Source organism: Drosophila kikkawai, unplaced genomic scaffold (assembly GCF_030179895.1).
Source record: "Drosophila kikkawai strain 14028-0561.14 unplaced genomic scaffold, DkikHiC1v2 scaffold_177, whole genome shotgun sequence".
NCBI classification, from domain to species: domain Eukaryota; kingdom Metazoa; phylum Arthropoda; class Insecta; order Diptera; family Drosophilidae; genus Drosophila; species Drosophila kikkawai.
The window spans coordinates 219603-240311 of record NW_027222512.1 but is presented as its reverse complement, the minus strand read 5'-3'; the positions used below and the strand labels follow the sequence as shown (position 1 = coordinate 240311).

The following is a 20709-nucleotide window of genomic DNA, read 5'->3' as shown; positions in this document are numbered from 1 at the left end:
TACGCTACTCCAAACAAAAGAATTTATTTCAATGTCGTTTCAAAGTTAAATCAATGTCATGTCAAAGTGAAGTCAAAGTTAATAAATTGTAATATGCCATAACACAAAGTGAATATGTGCTAAAATGCTTAGTTAACATACTTAACTAGCCAAATTATGCTACTACGGTCGCTATCGAATCATTATTGAATAATCCTGTGCGGAACTACAGAAGTCAAAGCATTGCTATTCAATGTCTGGAAGAAAATCTTAAACCAAGCTTTTAATAAGCATTAAACAGTCAACGCATATAAAACGATCAATAAATAAAACAATAAACTTTTAATTTTAACTTTTATCTAACATAAGTTAACAAATTAAAAAAGGCAAATTATAGAGCATGGTGCGCAGACTTAACACGATTCATGCGGCCAACTAAACCTAACCTATAAATGGTCTGAACTAATAAGCCAATAAATGAACTGGAAACTAACAAACTGATAAACAATAAAACAACAGTAACTAACAAATAAACAAAGCCAATGAAACAATAAACTTAATAAATTAAAACTAATAGCCCTCAAAGACAAACTAAACAAAATAAACCTTAAAATGGCTTAACCTGAACAATAACTACAGGACCATACTGCCATGTAATCAGCCGCTGATGCTCTGCACGGAAAACAGATAAGTCATACCCGCTAATTAATCTACCTGAAAACCCAAACTTCTAAATTACATAACATAAAACTCTCTCCTTCCCTCATAAATTCTGCAATCTACACAAGCTATGCCACAAATTTCTAACAAAATGAGCATAATCAAATAACTTGCAATTAAAAAGCTGTATAACCATGTAAAAAAAAAACAAGAAAGGAAGCTAACTTCGGCACGCCGAAGTTTGTATACCCTTGCAGATTGGTTTTGATGTTTATTTTATAGATTTAAATGCTGAAAACACTCACAAAACAGAGTTTCATTACATTTTACCTATACTTATTATGTTTACAGTTTGACAGTTACAGTTTTACATTCTCAGCTTTATATATTTTATACATTTACCGATCGCTTCTATGGCAGCTATAAGATATAGTTGTCCGATTTTTATGAAATTTATACCAAAATTCTAGAATAATAAAAAAAACGTATATCTCAGAGTAAATAAAAATGCGTTGAAAAACAACGAAGCTATAATTTTATTTCTATTAATTTCTCGATCGTTCCTATGGCAGCTATATCATATAGTCGTCCGATTTTCATAAAATTTTTACCAAAATTCTGGAATAATATAAAATGGCTATATCTCAAAAATGATGCAAAAATATTGAAAAACAGCCAAGTTATACTTTTTTTTCTAAAAATTTATCAAACATTTGTATGGCAGCTATATGATATAGTCGTCCGATCCGGCCCGTTCCGACATATATAGCAGTGAGAGCATATAGAAGACTATATGCAAAGTTTCATTCAGATAGCTTTAAAACTGAGGGACTAGTTTGCGTAGAAACAGACAGACAGACAGACGGACAGACGGACAGACAGACAGACGGACAGACGGACAGACAGACAGACGGACAGACGGACATGGCTAGATCGACTCGGCTGTTGATGCTGATCAAGAATATATATACTTTATAGGGTCGGAAACGTCTCCTTCACTGCGTTGCAAACTTCTGACTGAAATTATAATACCCTGCAAGGGTATAAAAAAAGGAAAAGAAAGGATTACCATACAGACAACTTCCCTCTAATATTATCATCTCACATTTATCCCTTTCTTCCCACTCCTTACACATACTGACGCACGTACGAAGCAAAACCTAAAACAAACACATAAACCAACATGAACTCACCTTCTGAGACTACTCTGTGCTCTCTATAACCAAATTTCACTCATAAGTCGAAATAGAGAGCGAACACAATCCTGGGTAATCGCTCACTAATTCCCCCTAGAGCGAACACATAAACAACACATAAACAACACATAAGCAACATACATCGCCTCCGAACATGTATGCGCGCACGCTCAAACCAAAAACTCTCTCCCCACACTGACTCACCATACTAAATCCATCCCTCGCACCCGCGGAACCAGTAGTTCACTCCGGAATCTATCAAAAGAAACCAGCACGAAGCAGCCATAAACAGGCAAAATGGAAAATAAACCAAAAAAGACAATCACCAAGAAGAAAACGTCAGGAAATCAATCAACAACAATTACGGCTACATCCACCCTGCTGCAGTTCTACGCGAAACACACACAGGAGATGAAAAAATTAGCAAAACCAGTGCAAAGTCCGGCATCAAGAAAACACGAACCTCATGATTCGGAATTAGAGGTGGACACCGACATTGACGTAGAAAACGACGAGGTCGGCCAAGCGATAAATGACCACCTCACAACTGGAACCATGCAGCTCCCTGATAAATTCTGTGAAAAAGCAGCCAATATAACAGAGACAAACCGTGAGTTACAAACTCAACAGGCATTACTGTTGAAAAAAACCCTCAGGAGCGTCATCTCTACTAACTCAACAGCACCACCGACACCAATCTTGGGAGCTGGCAACTCAGTAGAAGAGACAACATCCGATGCAGCCTCACGTGCCACAACATCTAAGCCACAGCCACGGACGCCCACTCCCAACCGCAACCTGTTCCCTGATGAGCTGAATGAAACTGCCACTCAACAAGAAGCCTCTGGCAAGTCCAACCAAACTACAGAACCGGAACCATTCCAATTACCTGGATTCCAGCTTCCACAACCGGAACAAGATGACAATGAGAGTATCATCTCCATTTCCTCATCCATCTCCTCATCCACTCAGAACACTGCTGCCCTTAACCCGGACATGCGCAAAATCCTTAAGGAACTTGGCGTAAGCGCCACCATATGCCAAAAAATCGCCGAAACAATGGCCGCCAACTATAGCGAAAATGAGGAGGATAATAATAACGCCAAAGGTGGCACCCACACTGATGAGAACACTGCCCCTGCTAGCGGAAAATCAGATCCCAAACCAAGAGCAAAGAAACAAATTCGCGGAGGAAGCAGCAGCAAGGGACATCGACCAGCCACCCCCTCCGCCTCCGCTTCCACTTCCACTCGTCCCACTCTGCCCACCTGCAACTGTAGCAGCACACGGAAAATCCTGATGGAAAACACTGAGAAACTAGCCTCCATGCTCGAAGTGGTGGCCACCAAACTCGAGAATATGGCCGCTGACACTAAAATTACAAATATTATAACAAAACCTATCCCTAATAAGAGCTCCATGCTCTCAGATGAAGATGAATGAACTACTACTAAGAAAACAAACTGTCATAACCAGCTGTCACTCCCATCTACACTTTAAGTTACTGAAAATTAAATAAAATAAACAATAAATTCCAAAACACCTCCAAATAACACACCACCTTAAATTTTTACACCATGAAACCCGCAAATACTGAAACATAAGAAAATCCAATAAACTAACGAAAGAAACTACACTGCACAAACATCACGCCACCCCCTAGGGAAATTAAACTCTAACAACTGAATCACAAAATAAAATAAAACAAAACTCTTTAATCGGATCCCAACCAACATAAAAATAAAAATAAATAATTACTAAATTACACGAAAAGCGATAACGAAGGTATTTTTCCCTCCTAACAACTCTGGCCACACTAAAAAAAGAAGAAGACAGAAGCGTGGGCAAATTTGCAAATTTAAACAAAATAAGAATAATTTTACAAATCTCCAGCAACAAAACGCATTCCAAGGCACCACAACGGTTCAGAATAATTCTATACACCAGTGAGCACCTGCCCTAAGTGCTACCAAAGCCAACAACCAAATAATACACAGAAGGCGGACGCCAGAAGCACCAAGCCCTACTGACTCAGGATAAATTCTTCCAATTAAACGGTAAAAACCATTCCCACCAGCTACTAGGGAGAGGCTTAGCATGAATCATAGTGAGGACCTGTAATTCTATAGCACCCGTTACTGACCCAGAAAAACATTTCAGGAATCTCCATACCACGCTTCTGCAAATGAAACATGCTGCCGCAGCTAAAGCCACTGAAGCTGAGCACCTTCCAGCATATCTGGCTGCATTAGACCCGCCTGGAATGAGCATAAGGGAAAGACATCACTATAGACCGGAGAACAACAGAGATCCTAGACTCAATAAGAAAACAGGAATAAATAACGCCATATGCTCCCAATCAACAACGCAAACTGAGGCACAACCAATAACACAACCAGTTGAAATGGATAATTACAAGGGAAAAGAAAATAAGAAGGTCAGAGATTGCACCACCCCTCAATTTGATCCCACCATAATTCCCAAAGTGGAAGATACCCCCACCAAGTCAAGAGGAACAGAACTAGAAAGACTGCTACTGACCTCTCCCACTCCTTTCAACAAGAGCGCGAATCTGTTAATCATGCAGTCACTACAAGCCACGTATAACTCTGGAGGCGGTAATGGAAACACCAGAAAGCAACTCTTCAATGACAGTGATGACGACAGCGAGAGCAACATACCTTTGCAGCAGCTGGTCTCTGGCAAGAAAATCAGAGGGCAAAACCTAAAGCGCCTCAAACCCTTGAAGTCGGCAAACAGGCCCTACACCAGAAGAATCACGGGAGCGATCAAAACAACTGTCTCCTACGCGGACAAACAGAGGCGCTCTAGATCTCGGGCACCCAGAACTTCGGAGGAGCTTGATCTGGCAAACCCTATAGTTTACGATGACAATAACAATAACAATGATAGCCTCTGCTCCCTCAGTCTCACGGCGGGCAACCTTCCATTGGCCCACGGCAGTGACATAACAACAAACGAAATGAGGAAGAATAAAGAGGAGGATATGCCCTGCTGCTCAAGCAGCCTAAACCAACATGCCATAAGCCCAACACTAACAAATGAAAATGCTATCACAATCCAGGCCCAGGAGACCCAAATGCTGCGCACTGCCGAGGAATCGGAACAGAAGAAGAACAAGGAGCCACCCACCGTTTCCTCACGACGCCAAAGGGCGACTGTACTAGCTAGGCCAACTCACCGAGGAGTTCATCTGAAAACGAAAGCAGCCCGTGCAGCTACTGGATCCCAACGCAAGAAGCTGAGCACACCCAAAGTGCACCATTGTGGATGCGGCATCGGTAACAATGATGAGGTCATGCTCGACAACATAAAAAAGCCAACAAGGCCATCATCAAGATAATAGAATCTATAGGCAAAATACACAGACAATGCAGAGAAACTAATGACAATATTGAAATTAACTATCTAAGAAACCCCCAATAGAAATGGGAATCAGTAAAACCAATGAAAATGCTCTTTAATTTACTGACTTAAACATTTAGCATAAGAAACAAGCTTCATTAATCTTAACGAACTTATCAGTTCATTATATATTATGCCCAAAATACATATCTGTTTTTGAATAAACCTCTTTATGTTTAAAACTAAGGGAAATACAATAATAAAACCCTATACTTGCTGTGCAAGACACCTTATCTCACTATGTAAAAGAAACATACATACATACATAAATATAAAACAAAATCAATAAACGAACACGTCAGCCTTATTCAAATATTACTCAATCTACGCCTAACTAAGGGAGGGAAGCCTTCACGGCACTTGAAACAAATAATGCTAGAAGCAGCTAGTAATGAATAACAGAAACTACACCAATACATTTGGAAAGCATACTTAGCAAAACTAGAACATAGCCAGCAGCGCTAAGTGCAAACAGTAGCAGGAATAACAATATCCAGAAACAACCTGAACATTAATATGCCCTATGGCTGCCTAGAATAAGCTGCCTGGACAAGAACTAAAACCTGCTCCAGATGACAGAATTAAATAATACAAACAGCCAATTAACATACTTACTATAAAATGCAGAAATGACAGCACAAAATCGGAAACCAAACAAAGAAATACCCCGACAACCCACAAATCCCCTTCTCCTGCGTAATTCATTATAACCAAAATAGGAAATCAAGATATAAATCACAATTATTATTAAAAAAATTTATATTAACCAAATACTACATCTCCCTTGCAGAAGATTACTAAATGCCATATAACATACTACTTTGAAATCCAACAGCATGACACACACGCCTCTAGAAAGCAGACTTTGCCAGGACACCAGCATCCAGATAGGGCCAAATCCAAACAGACTGAGACTCTATGGCTCAAACAAATTACATGCACCTGCGCGAAGCCTGAAATTAAAAAGCAAATAATAATAAGTTCTCTCTAACCACCAGATTGAGGGGCAAAACGCCTACCAAACCTCAAGCCTCCATTGGAACGCTAACTTACGCCAATCCATCCTTAAAGGCCTTGCACCTCCTTATTGGACGCTGCTGCGCATCCCGACTGTTGCACTGGACTGGGATTGACATCTTTTAGGGCACGCTCACCATGTGACGAAACAACCCAGCGACTTGCGTCCCACTCCCGTGTGGTGGTTGTGTGATGCCCAGCGACGACCACAAACCTGGAAAAGGCAAAGATATGAGTTCCTGTTGCACTGCACCTGCATCCTACCGGGCACTTCGCAACATCCAGTCCCATATGAGCGGCAGCAGCGATATTTTGGCTGTCCAATGGTATCAACTGGAACTCCCTGAAACACCAAACAGAGGGCGAATTAACAAGACACATACTGCAAAACAATTGATTGCACAACTCAGCAGTTAAGTCTGTGCGTGACCTGCCCTTAAGGCCAGAACAAATGCCAAACATCCTGACATGCTCCCTGCAATATCACAACCTTTGATGACTGCCAAAATATCACTCAAATGTACACCTGGAGACAATCAGAACACAGCCAACATAGCTAAATATTAAGCTAAATAACACTCATCGAACATGCCTGTGCGATACCTGCCATATGGCCGAACCAAAGCCAAGATGCTAACACTGATGCTGAAAATTAAAAATAACAAACATCAGACCCCCACACCTATCCCATACTCACCCAGTCCCTCCCCCATATAACTTGCAAAGTACTCATACATTCCTTAACTCAACAGATTAACCATCACCACTGCAAATACGACCAGTTAATCAACAAGCCTCCACTGGATTGCTACCTATGCCAACCTGCTCTGAAAGGCTCCTTACCTCCCTACTGGACGCTGCCGTGCATTCCAACTGCTCCACTGGACTGGGATTGGCATCTTTTACATGCAGATAAAGGACGTACGCTGATGGCTGCGTACCTTAAAATGGCAGAGACATGTAAAGCAGCCGCCTTGCACCATGCGATACACAGACCAACCCCCACCTAGCCCTAACTGCCACGAGCTGCCAACTGCGTAGGTGATCGCGCAGCTCGCATGGCTACCGAGCAACAGCATCTGACATGGGTCACCAACTGCGTAGCGCCTGCGTGACCCATACTGCAACTGAGTCAGCGCACCTGATGAGATGACAAGCGGCCACCTGGAGCTTCAGCCAAAACCCCCGCCCCTATGCTGCATACAACAATGAAAAAAGCCTAAAGCCTATGACAAAGTACTGCGAATTCAGGACTAGCAAACCTGCCTGTGGACTGCCCTAGACCTGCTGCTGCCCCAGCGGATCTATGCAAGCTCCATACACACTGCCAACCCTGATGCAGCAACACAACAGTAGACCAAAAGGCCCAATATTATGCTGCAATGCTACAGGCGTGCCTCACCATCTCGGGCCGCCAGCAGCGTATGCGAACGAGTGGCTCGAGCCTGCAGCAAAATGCAAGCCAGCACACAGCTAGCTCAGAAGACTAAACTCGGACTTAGTGGATGCGAGCCACTAACCGCGTAGCGACCTTGTGGCTTGCCCTCCATAGAGCCTGCATGTCTGTACCCACGATGCCTTCAGCCACTTGGTTGATCACTGGAAAGCGGGGCTACCAAACATGCCCCGGGAACTACACTAGACCTGATGCTGGATCAACAGTTCTATACAAGCCCTGTGGACTCTGGAAACCCTGCTGCAACAGTACAACAGCAAGCTGAAGACGAGATGCAAATCACAACCATCTGTAGCCCCTAACTGCGTAGCAAACTTGGGGCTACCATTACTAACGCCTCCTGAAATAAGGAACTGGCCCACCAACAAGGAGATGCTCCCCTAGAAGTCTTCGCAATCTGCCCAAAGGACGAGGCGCTGAGATACTAGCTATAAATAACTAACCCTATATTATAGCTAATTGCAAATGCAAAACCTTAAGCCTACCCCCAAACTAAACCTAAACACCAAGCAATGTTATTGCAAAGTATGGAGCGCCACATCTTGCTTACCGGCAACTTGAACCTCCATGCTCAACATCAGTATCCTATCCTTCCCCACCCCCCATACCCCAACTAGTCCGACTAAAAAGAATCAGCTGAAAAAGCAACACTAAAATCCATATAAACTGCCCTCCAAGGTAAACTAAAATTCATAAATCCCATACCCACCAAGAACCAATCGATACAAACACACACACACACACACAAACCCACAACTGACTGTTCATGCTACAACGAATACAAAATTACACCGCTACACTCAGCCAACCTATCAATAAGAGACTAAGACTGCAACAACAGTAATACTTGAATTAACTAAACAACAAAGCCTAAAATGATAACGACCAAAACAGTCAAGCCTACAATTACCTAAACATACGCAACTAAACAGTAAACAATGACTAACAGTCAACTAACAACCTGAAGCATAAAACATACAACTTAAAAACTAAATCAATAATTTAAAACCTAAGACTCTGCACATAACTCCTAAAAATAACTCTTGCCTTGCTAACAGCTGCGATAACCACAAAATCTCAACCTAAACTGGACCAGCTCCACCTTGGGGAAGCTGGAGAGTTATAAATTGTTCGTTGGCAATTTTAAACCTCCAGCCCCCGAGGCACTGTAGCAACTCACCCCTCGCATCGTAGCAAACTCACTCCTTAAAGACCAAGTTATAAAAACAGTACTAAATTTTACTCAACATACACACCCAAACCGTTAACAAGATTCAAATCAACAACCAATCAAAACAGAAACAAAACATAAACTTAAAGTTAAAATTTAAACTAAATCGCTAAACTCATAACCATAAACGTAACTCTTGCCCTGCATATTGCTACGATAACTAAAAATAAACAACTATCTCGGACTAGCTCCCTCTTGGGGAAGCACGGAGAGCTCAGGTTGTTCGTTGGCAACCTTGAGCCTCTTTGCCCCTGAGGCTCCATAAACCCACCCCTCCCCCACCCCCCCACCCACACCCACAATACATCTTAAAGAGTAAGCTGCAAAAGCAATGTCTCCATGATTAAATGTACCCTCTAGTCTAAGTGAACTCGGCATAAAAAAGCCAACATGTAAACATAGAGGGAACAGCGCTGTAAGCTGAGCTTAACAAATGTTAAGCTTAACTTACAGCGCTGTACCCCTCTCCCAAAATCTCACCAATACTAACGTCCCAGACTACCACACTCTATGGCCCATTATTGTATAAGGCTCTTGTACCCGACCTAAAGCTGTACATGTAAATCCCATTATTTTACGCAACAGAATAAATAAGCTGCCCTCTCACTTTTGAAGGCATAGCTAGATTTGAGTTGGCATATACGCTACTCCAAACAAAAATCAAAGTCATGTCAAAGTGAAGTCAAAGTCAATAATTTATTAACTATTGTGAAGACTAACTGTTCAAGTGGAAATGCTTAAACAAATCATCAGCAAATATGCACTCTCACGATCGATGAGCGAGGCCACTCAACATCCGAAAATTCCCGGAATTCAGTGACAAACCAAAATTAACTGATCAATTGTCTAACTAATGGGAACTAAACCAGTGCGAAAAGAATGACTTCGAAGTCATACGTAATTAAAACAAACCGTAAATCGTCACACAACTAGACCCAATTATCGAACAAAAACAGCAAAGTTGGAGCTGTAATTAAAACAAAATATAAATAAATAATTAAACTTCTTAAACCGAACTGCTAGCTGCTCATAGCAATACAACAAATATAAATTTGAAATACTAGATGGCCTTAATTTCGACCTAATAAATCGTGCATATATTGTGCAAATAATCTCTGTGGAAAAATTAACTTCAAAGCCACTTGAAAGTTAATATAAGCCGAATAACTGGACCTGAGTTGCCCAGTTATGCAACGAAACCGCGTGACTAGAGTGGAAGGAGAATAAAAACCATAGAACCAATTAAACCATAAATAGCCAAATTGAAATCAAATAAAATTCTATTAAAACAAAACAAATATTAAATATAACAAAAGAAATATACCAAAGCTTTAAGAGTACTGTGAGTGATTTCTTAGTGCAAAAGGTTCATAGCATTGCGTACGTAAGTTATGAGTGGCAATTAAACATAACCTAAAAACGTACTGAACCACACTGATTAACCTGACGACTATTAAGCTCCACAATTCATGTTAGACCAGACCTCTTCCCAAGTTGGTAAGCAAGCGTGATAAGTGTCAATTCCTGTAGTCCATAAATTTGTCCGCAGGCTGTCCTTACTCCCACGCACCCTTGCCCTGACTCTAGCAAGGGCCGGAGTATTCTGGATCAGCCTGTCGCCACTCCAAATAGAGTGCAAAGGGCAAATCTCTGTCGTCCTAATTGTTTAGTGTTTTATGTCCAGCGTATTTAGTGCGATACGCCAGAACCGCATAAAAGGGAGCAATTTAGGCCCACAGACTATTGGACCGTAGGTTAGCCATAGTCCCCGTTTGCTTCCTGGGCATATTGGCGGGACGGCAAATTGCAAATTACTCCCGCCAAATCAAAAATTTATGCCAGGGCAATTGCGCGCAAAAGCTGACGGAAAATTCCATTGCGCCGCCCCGTGGAAAAGAGAAACCGAGGAGAGAAGTAAGAAACGGAGCAGAGGCCTACCAATCATAACTGCACCTCGACAGCTTATCTTCTCCCTCCCTATACACACAAACTCTCACCACTCACTCAGTGCAAAGCACACAAATCTCTCCCTCTCCACTTATGCACTAACACAAATAAGAGCAAGCTGCTCACATACACTGCCTTGACACTATTACAAACGTCAACGCCCACTGTTAACACACTGTTAACTGATACTGCTAATCTGACATCGATTATTACATTACACCAACTGTTAACAACTTTTTCACTACTAACAGTGACCAGCTACAGAGCAACAATATGCCTAAGAGGAAGCCAAAAGCACAACTAACCCGGGAGGATAGCTCAGATAGGGAACCGTCCTTCATCGCCATAGATGATGACAGTGATGCTCATCCATTTATGAGCACCATTGATATACCCTCTGAAACCACTCCTGAAAACCATCCCACTGTTATAAAAAATCATAGAGATCCCAAAATCCCACCTCGCAAGGGCAAACCAATATATAAGAATAACTTCCACAGCAAAAGAAGGAAAATCACAAGGACTGTTAACTTTAATGGGCCACCAAAAAATAGGCAGAGAATTCCCTCTTCTGACAGCAGCGCCTCTATCAATTCCCCAGGGCCAAAAAGGAATAGATCAGAAGTAGAACCAGGAAATAAAAGCCCTCTTTCTAATATGACCATTACCAAATCCACATCTAAAAGAATCGTTATCTCCTCCCCACTACATGCTGCAAGACAACGCAGAACAGCTAAGCCTCCCTCCATTTACCTCACCAATATCACCTCCATTCTACCCCTAATTAACGAATTAAAAGAAATAAATGGCACAAACAGCGAGAATAGCACAGAAAACCACGAAAAATTTGTCATTTCTAGCCACAGAGCCACGGGAATTAGAATAGATTGTATTGATATAAACTCGCACAGTGAGATATTGAAACACCTTGAACAAACAGGCAGAAATCATTATACCTATCAGCACGTAGCCAACAGGGGCTGGAGAATCATCATTAAAAACCTACATCACACCACTCCTATAGATAACATTAAACTCGAACTAGGGAAATTAGGACACAAAGTAAGGTATGTCAATAACCTGAAATATTACAAAACAGGATTGCCCATGGATGTCTTTGAAGTAGAGCTTGACCCTCCCAAAGACCCAAAAGACCAAGCAGTTTACAATATAACTTCCATTGCAAATCAGGCTGTTAGAATAGAAAGACAGAAGAAGAGAACCACACCTGTACAGTGTCACAGATGCCAAGCATTTGGGCACACAAAGAACTACTGCAATAAGCCCATAGTTTGCGTAAAATGCTCAGGAAATCACCGTAGCCCGGAATGTAACCTGCAAGACGATGACGCCCCCACATGTGCCAACTGTAAAGAGAGCCATGTAGCTAGCTACAAGGGCTGCAGCTACTATAGAGATCAGCTTCAAAAGATATTAAAGCGCAAAGAGCGCAGAGAACTTAGAGAACCTGAAGCAACAAATGATGCTGACCCCTCCCCACTAGCAGCAAGCGCTGCGCCTATTGCAAGCAACAATGCAAACCAGCAACAAATGCAACCTGTAACCCAAAACATGAATAGTTCAGGAAGCCTAAACCTTAGAAATATAATCGCCAACAACATGCCTCTTAACAGTAGCTACTACACCATAAGTCAGAACTCAAATCAGGGACAAACCGGTAATTCTGAACTCATATTAGTGGCAGTGCAGGGAAACTTAGCAGCAGTCAACTCCCTCACTAAAAAGATGGACCTACTGCTAAACTGCATAACACAGTTACTAGATAAAGACAAGAAAACCAAGTAATAACTAAATGCAAAAACTAAATAGACTAGTTACCTTGCCAAAACTCTCTCTCTGGTTATTCTAGACCAACCGCTTTTATAAATACCAAATTCAGATCAGATACCAGAATTAAATCAGCACAAAAACAGCCAAAAACAGCCAATAAACTCACTTACCGCTAAATGCAGATATGACAGCACTACTCAGAAACCCAAGTAAAAAAAAAAAAAAGCTCTTTGATAACCCACAAAAATTTTCACTAACAAAACCACAAAACAACATAAATCTAACAGATTACAACCAAGATATGAGATACACTTACCATTATAACTTATACTAACTATTATATGCCGCACCCTCCTCGCAGAAGCTCACTAGGGCCACACACAAACGATGCCCTGGCACTCAGCAGTCAGACATATGCACCCTCACCGGAAAGCAGCCTCTGACAGGACGCCAATATCCAGATAAAACCAAACCCGAGACGGACCGTGACTGCATGGCCTAAACAATACTGCACTACTGCACATAACCTGAAATCAAAGCAAATACTCACATGTTCTCTTTAATTGCCAGACTGATAAACTCAGCACCAAATACGCCTATCAAACTTCAAGCCTCCACTGGAACGCTAACTATGCCAACTCACCCCGAAAGACCCTGCACCCTCCGATTGGACGCTGCCGTGCATCCCCAACTGCTGCACTGGACTGGGATTGACATCTTTTCGGGCACGCTCATCATGTGACGAAACAACCCAGCTAATTGCGTCCCTCTTCTGTGTGGCGGCTGAGAGGTGTTCAGCGGCGACCACAAGCCTGTAAAAGGCAAAGACACGAACCCCTGCTACACTACACCTGCATCCTGCCGTGCACTTTGCAGCATCCAGCCCCATACGAGTGACAGCGGCGATATTTGGCTGCTCCAGACTAACCATTATACAAATATCAAAATTTGGACTGAATGCCGGAACAAATTGGTACAAATTTATCGGCTGATTTGTACTAATTTGTTCTGGCATCTAGTCCTCACTTACCGCTAAATGCAGATATGACAGCACTAACTGGAAACTCAAATAAGGAAACACTCTGATAACCTACAACTCCCCTCCCATAAAACCACAAAACAATATAAAATTAATAGACAACAACCAAGATATAAATTGCATTTATTATCAATACTTACATAAACATATAACATACTGAATCTTCCTCGTAGAAGCTTACTAGGGCCATATAAAAACGATGCTTTGGTATCCAACAGCTGACATATATACTCCCACTGGGAAATTAGCCTCTGCCAAGACACCAGCACCCAGATTGACGAACCGAACGCTAATTACGCCAATCCATTCTTGAAGGCCTTGCATCTTCTTATTGGACGCTGCTGTGCATCCTGACTGCTGCACTGGACTGGGATTGACACCTTTTCGGGCACGCTCACCATGTGATGAAACAACCCAGTGACTTGCGTCCCACTCCCGTGTGGTGGTTGTGCAATATCCAGCGACGACCACAAGCCTGGAAAAGGCAAAGACATGAGTTCCTGTTGCACTGCAACTGCATCCTACCGTGCACTTCGCAACATCCAGTCCCATATGAGCGGCAGCAGCGATATTTTGGCTGTCCAACGGCACCAACTGGAACTCCCTGAAACACCAAACAGAGGGCGAATTAACAAAACATATACTGCAAAACAATTGATTGCACAACTCAGCAGTTAAGTCTGTGCGTGACCTGCCCTTAAGGCCAGAACAAATGCCAAACATCCTGACATGCACCCTGCAATATCAAAACCTTCGATGACTGCCAAAATATCACTCAAATGTACACCCAGAGACAATCAGAACACAGCCAACATAGCTAAATATTAAACTAAATAACTCTCATCGAACATGCCTGTGCGATACCTGCCATATGGCCGAACCAAAGCCAAGATGCTAACACTGATGCTGAAAATTAAAAATAATAAACATCAGACCCCCACACCTATCCCATACTCACCCAGTCCCTCCCCCATATAACCTGCAAAGTACTCATACATTCCTTAACTCAACAGATTAACCATCACCACTGCAAATACGACCAGTTAATCAACAAGCCTCCACTGGATTGCTACCTATGCCAACCTGCTCTGAAAGGCTCCTTACCTCCCTACTGGACGCTGCCGTGCATTCCAACTGCTCCACTGGACCGGGACTGGCATCTTTTACATGCAGATAAAGGACGTACGCTGATGGCTGCATACCTAAAACGGCAGAGACATGTAAAGCAGCCGCCTTGCACCATGTGATACGCAGACCAATCCCCACTCAGCCCTATCTGCCACGAGCTGCCAACTGCGTATGCGATCGCGCAGCTCGCATGGCTACCGAGCAACAGCATCTGACATGGGTCACCAACTGCGTAGCGCCTGCGTGACCCATACTGCAACTGAGTCAGCGCACCTGATGAGATGACAAGCGGCCACCTGGAGCTTCAGCCAAAACCCCCGCCCCTATGCTGCATACAACAATGAAAAAAGCCTAAAGCCTATGACAAAGTACTGCGAATTCAGGACTAGCAAACCTGCCTGTGGACTGCCCTAGACCTGCTGCTGCCCCAGCGGATCTATGCAAGCTCCATACACACTGCCAACCCTGATGCAGCAACACAACAGTAGACCAAAAGGCCTAATATTATGCTGCAATGCTACAGGTGTGCCTCACCATCTCGGGCTGCCAGCAGCGTATGCGAACGAGTGGCTCGAGCCTGCAGCAAAATGCAAGCCAGCACACAGCTAGCTCAGAAGACTAAACTCGGACTTAGTGGATGCGAGCCACTAACCGCGTAGCGACCTTGTGGCTTGCCCTCCATAGAGCCTGCATGTCTGTACCCACGATGCCTTCAGCCACTTGGTTGATCACTGGAAAGCGGGGCTACCAAACATGCCCCGGGAACTACACTAGACCTGATGCTGGATCAACAGTTCTATACAAGCCCTGTGGACTCTGGAAACCCTGCTGCAACAGTACAACAGCAAGCTGAAGACGAGATGCAAATCACAACCATCTGTAGCCCCTAACTGCGTAGCAAACTTGGGGCTACCATTACTAACGCCTCCTGAAATAAGGAACTGGCCCACCAACAAGGAGATGCTCCCCTAGAAGTCTTCGCAATCTGCCCAAAGGACGAGGCGCTGAGATACTAGCTATAAATAACTAACCCTATATTATAGCTAATTGCAAATGCAAAACCTTAAGCCTACCCCCAAACTAAACCTAAACACCAAGCAATGTTATTGCAAAGTATGGAGCGCCACATCTTGCTTACCGGCAACTTGAACCTCCATGCTCAACATCAGTATCCTATCCTTCCCCACCCCCCATACCCCAACTAGTCCGACTAAAAAGAATCAGCTGAAAAAGCAACACTAAAATCCATATAAACTGCCCTCCAAGGTAAACTAAAATTCATAAATCCCATACCCACCAAGAACCAATCGATACAAACACACACACACACACACAAACCCACAACTGACTGTTCATGCTACAACGAATACAAAATTACACCGCTACACTCAGCCAACCTATCAATAAGAGACTAAGACTGCAACAACAGTAATACTTGAATTAACTAAACAACAAAGCCTAAAATGATAACGACCAAAACAGTCAAGCCTACAATTACCTAAACATACGCAACTAAACAGTAAACAATGACTAACAGTCAACTAACAACCTGAAGCATAAAACATACAACTTAAAAACTAAATCAATAATTTAAAACCTAAGACTCTGCACATAACTCCTAAAAATAACTCTTGCCTTGCTAACAGCTGCGATAACCACAAAATCTCAACCTAAACTGGACCAGCTCCACCTTGGGGAAGCTGGAGAGTTATAAATTGTTCGTTGGCAATTTTAAACCTCCAGCCCCCGAGGCACTGTAGCAACTCACCCCTCGCATCGTAGCAAACTCACTCCTTAAAGACCAAGTTATAAAAACAGTACTAAATTTTACTCAACATACACACCCAAACCGTTAACAAGATTCAAATCAACAACCAATCAAAACAGAAACAAAACATAAACTTAAAGTTAAAATTTAAACTAAATCGCTAAACTCATAACCATAAACGTAACTCTTGCCCTGCATATTGCTACGATAACTAAAAATAAACAACTATCTCGGACTAGCTCCCTCTTGGGGAAGCACGGAGAGCTCAGGTTGTTCGTTGGCAACCTTGAGCCTCTTTGCCCCTGAGGCTCCATAAACCCACCCCTCCCCCACCCCCCCACCCACACCCACAATACATCTTAAAGAGTAAGCTGCAAAAGCAATGTCTCCATGATTAAATGTACCCTCTAGTCTAAGTGAACTCGGCATAAAAAAGCCAACATGTAAACATAGAGGGAACAGCGCTGTAAGCTGAGCTTAACAAATGTTAAGCTTAACTTACAGCGCTGTACCCCTCTCCCAAAATCTCACCAATACTAACGTCCCAGACTACCACACTCTATGGCCCATTATTGTATAAGGCTCTTGTACCCGACCTAAAGCTGTACATGTAAATCCCATTATTTTACGCAACAGAATAAATAAGCTGCCCTCTCACTTTTGAAGGCATAGCTAGATTTGAGTTGGCATATACGCTACTCCAAACAAAACAAACAAAAAGTGCTCCGTGAATTTATTTCAATGTCGTTTCAAAGTTAAATCAATGTCATGTCAAAGTGAAGTCAAAGTTAATAAATTGTAATATGCCATAACACAAAGTGAATATGTGCTAAAATGCTTAGTTAACATACTTAACTAGCCAAATTATGCTACTACGGTCGCTATCGAATCATTATTGAATAATCCTGTGCGGAACTACAGAAGTCAAAGCATTGCTATTCAATGTCTGGAAGAAAATCTTAAACCAAGCTTTTAATAAGCATTAAACAGTCAACGCATATAAAACGATCAATAAATAAAACAATAAACTTTTAATTTTAACTTTTATCTAACATAAGTTAACAAATTAAAAAAGGCAAATTATAGAGCATGGTGCGCAGACTTAACACGATTCATGCGGCCAACTAAACCTAACCTATAAATGGTCTGAACTAATAAGCCAATAAATGAACTGGAAACTAACAAACTGATAAACAATAAAACAACAGTAACTAACAAATAAACAAAGCCAATGAAACAATAAACTTAATAAATTAAAACTAATAGCCCTCAAAGACAAACTAAACAAAATAAACCTTAAAATGGCTTAACCTGAACAATAACTACAGGACCATACTGCCATGTAATCAGCCGCTGATGCTCTGCACGGAAAACAGATAAGTCATACCCGCTAATTAATCTACCTGAAAACCCAAACTTCTAAATTACATAACATAAAACTCTCTCCTTCCCTCATAAATTCTGCAATCTACACAAGCTATGCCACAAATTTCTAACAAAATGAGCATAATCAAATAACTTGCAATTAAAAAGCTGTATAACCATGTAAAAAAAAAAAAGGAAAAGAAAGGATTACCATACAGACAACTTCCCTCTAATATTATCATCTCACATTTATCCCTTTCTTCCCACTCCTTACACATACTGACGCACGTACGAAGCAAAACCTAAAACAAACACATAAACCAACATGAACTCACCTTCCGAGACTACTCTGTGCTCTCTATAACCAAATTTCACTCATAAGTCGAAATAGAGAGCGAACACAATCCTGGGTAATCGCTCACTAATTCCCCCTAGAGCGAACACATAAACAACACATAAACAACACATAAGCAACATACATCGCCTCCGAACATGTATGCGCGCACGCTCAAACCAAAAACTCTCTCCCCACACTGACTCACCATACTAAATCCATCCCTCGCACCCGCGGAACCAGTAGTTCACTCCGGAATCTATCAAAAGAAACCAGCACGAAGCAGCCATAAACAGGCAAAATGGAAAATAAACCAAAAAAGACAATCACCAAGAAGAAAACGTCAGGAAATCAATCAACAACAATTACGGCTACATCCACCCTGCTGCAGTTCTACGCGAAACACACACAGGAGATGAAAAAATTAGCAAAACCAGTGCAAAGTCCGGCATCAAGAAAACACGAACCTCATGATTCGGAATTAGAGGTGGACACCGACATTGACGTAGAAAACGACGAGGTCGGCCAAGCGATAAATGACCACCTCACAACTGGAACCATGCAGCTCCCTGATAAATTCTGTGAAAAAGCAGCCAATATAACAGAGACAAACCGTGAGTTACAAACTCAACAGGCATTACTGTTGGAAAAAACCCTCAGGAGCGTCATCTCTACTAACTCAACAGCACCACCGACACCAATCTTGGGAGCTGGCAACTCAGTAGAAGAGACAACATCCGATGCAGCCTCACGTGCCACAACATCTAAGCCACAGCCACGGACGCCCACTCCCAACCGCAACCTGTTCCCTGATGAGCTGAATGAAACTGCCACTCAACAAGAAGCCTCTGGCAAGTCCAACCAAACTACAGAACCGGAACCATTCCAATTACCTGGATTCCAGCTTCCACAACCGGAACAAGATGACAATGAGAGTATCATCTCCATTTCCTCATCCATCTCCTCATCCACTCAGAACACTGCTGCCCTTAACCCGGACATGCGCAAAATCCTTAAGGAACTTGGCGTAAGCGCCACCATATGCCAAAAAATCGCCGAAACAATGGCCGCCAACTATAGCGAAAATGAGGAGGATAATAATAACGCCAAAGGTGGCACCCACACTGATGAGAACACTGCCCCTGCTAGCGGAAAATCAGATCCCAAACCAAGAGCAAAGAAACAAATTCGCGGAGGAAGCAGCAGCAAGGGACATCGACCAGCCACCCCCTCCGCCTCCGCTTCCACTTCCACTCGTCCCACTCTGCCCACCTGCAACTGTAGCAGCACACGGAAAATCCTGATGGAAAACACTGAGAAACTAGCCTCCATGCTCGAAGTGGTGGCCACCAAACTCGAGAATATGGCCGCTGACACTAAAATTACAAATATTATAACAAAACCTATCCCTAATAAGAGCTCCATGCTCTCAGATGAAGATGAATGAACTACTACTAAGAAAACAAACTGTCATAACCAGCTGTCACTCCCATCTACACTTTAAGTTACTGAAAATTAAATAAAATAAACAATAAATTCCAAAACACCTCCAAATAACACACCACCTTAAATTTTTACACCATGAAACCCGCAAATACTGAAACATAAGAAAATCCAATAAACTAACGAAAGAAACTACACTGCACAAACATCACGCCACCCCCTAGGGAAATTAAACTCTAACAACTAAATCACAAAATAAAATAAAACAAAACTCTTTAATCGGATCCCAACCAACATAAAAATAAAAATAAATAATTACTAAATTACACGAAAAGCGATAACGAAGGTATTTTTCCCTCCTAACAACTCTGGCCACACTAAAAAAAGAAGAAGACAGAAGCGTGGGCAAATCTGCAAATTTAAACAAAATAAGAATAATTTTACAAATCTCCAGCAACAAAACGCATTCCAAGGCACCACAACGGTTCAGAATAATTCTATACACCAGTGAGCACCTGCCCTAAGTGCTACCAAAGCCAACAACCAAATAATACACAGAAGGCGGACGCCAGAAGCACCAAGCCCTACTGACTCAGGATAAATTCTTCCAATTAAACGGTAAAAACCATTCCCACCAGCTACTAGGGAGAGGCTTAGCATGAATCATAGAATCTCCATACCACGCTTCTGCAAATGAAACATGCTGCCGCAGCTAAAGCCACTGAAGCTGAGCACCTTCCAGCATATCTGGCTGCATTAGACCCGCCTGGAATGAGCATAAGGGAAAGACATCACTATAGACCGGAGAACAACAGAGATCCTAGACTCAATAAGAAAACAGGAATAAATAACGCCATATGCTCCCAATCAACAACGCAAACTGAGGCACAACCAATAACACAACCAGTTGAAATGGATAATTACAAGGG

The 20709-nt window shown here is 42.3% G+C and overlaps 2 protein-coding genes and 1 long non-coding RNA gene across 5 annotated transcripts; 2 read left to right on the top strand and 1 right to left on the bottom strand.

Annotated features, from left to right (window-relative positions):
* Positions 1 to 1690: 1690 nt before the first annotated feature.
* Positions 1691 to 3278, top strand: LOC121501970 (uncharacterized). The gene is made up of 2 exons (XM_041774610.2): positions 1691 to 2445; positions 2518 to 3278. The coding sequence occupies exons 1-2, from the start codon at positions 2133 to 2135 to the stop codon at positions 3276 to 3278; spliced, it is 1074 nt and encodes a 357-aa protein (XP_041630544.1). The 5' UTR covers positions 1691 to 2132.
* Positions 3279 to 6013: 2735 nt separating this feature from the next.
* LOC138929367 (uncharacterized) lies at positions 6014 to 6607 on the bottom strand. 3 transcript variants are annotated; one of them, XR_011445746.1, is made up of 3 exons: positions 6543 to 6607; positions 6281 to 6492; positions 6014 to 6214 (listed from the first exon to the last, which is right to left on the bottom strand). It is a non-coding gene; the product is annotated as an uncharacterized lncRNA (long non-coding RNA). The 3 variants fall into 3 exon arrangements; XR_011445747.1 differs by having other exon boundaries at positions 6018 to 6214; positions 6315 to 6492; positions 6550 to 6581; XR_011445745.1 differs by having other exon boundaries at positions 6019 to 6214; positions 6315 to 6492.
* Positions 6608 to 18192: 11585 nt separating this feature from the next.
* On the top strand, positions 18193 to 19785 carry LOC138929368 (uncharacterized). Its single transcript, XM_070288812.1, has 2 exons — positions 18193 to 18951; positions 19024 to 19785. The coding sequence occupies exons 1-2, from the start codon at positions 18639 to 18641 to the stop codon at positions 19782 to 19784; spliced, it is 1074 nt and encodes a 357-aa protein (XP_070144913.1). The 5' UTR covers positions 18193 to 18638; the 3' UTR covers position 19785.
* The last annotated feature ends 924 nt before the right edge of the window (positions 19786 to 20709 follow it).

What these genes read in the sequence shown, in the direction of transcription:
- LOC138929368 (XM_070288812.1), top strand. Translation starts at nt 18,639, where the DNA reads ATGGAAAATAAACCAAAAAAGACAATCACCAAGAAGAAAACGTCAGGA. An exon ending in CAATATAACAGAGACAAACC is followed by an intron (nt 18,952 to 19,023) that starts GTGAGTTACAAA and finishes CTAACTCAACAG; the next exon opens with CACCACCGACACCAATCTTG.
- LOC121501970 (XM_041774610.2), top strand. Translation starts at nt 2,133, where the DNA reads ATGGAAAATAAACCAAAAAAGACAATCACCAAGAAGAAAACGTCAGGA. An exon ending in CAATATAACAGAGACAAACC is followed by an intron (nt 2,446 to 2,517) that starts GTGAGTTACAAA and finishes CTAACTCAACAG; the next exon opens with CACCACCGACACCAATCTTG.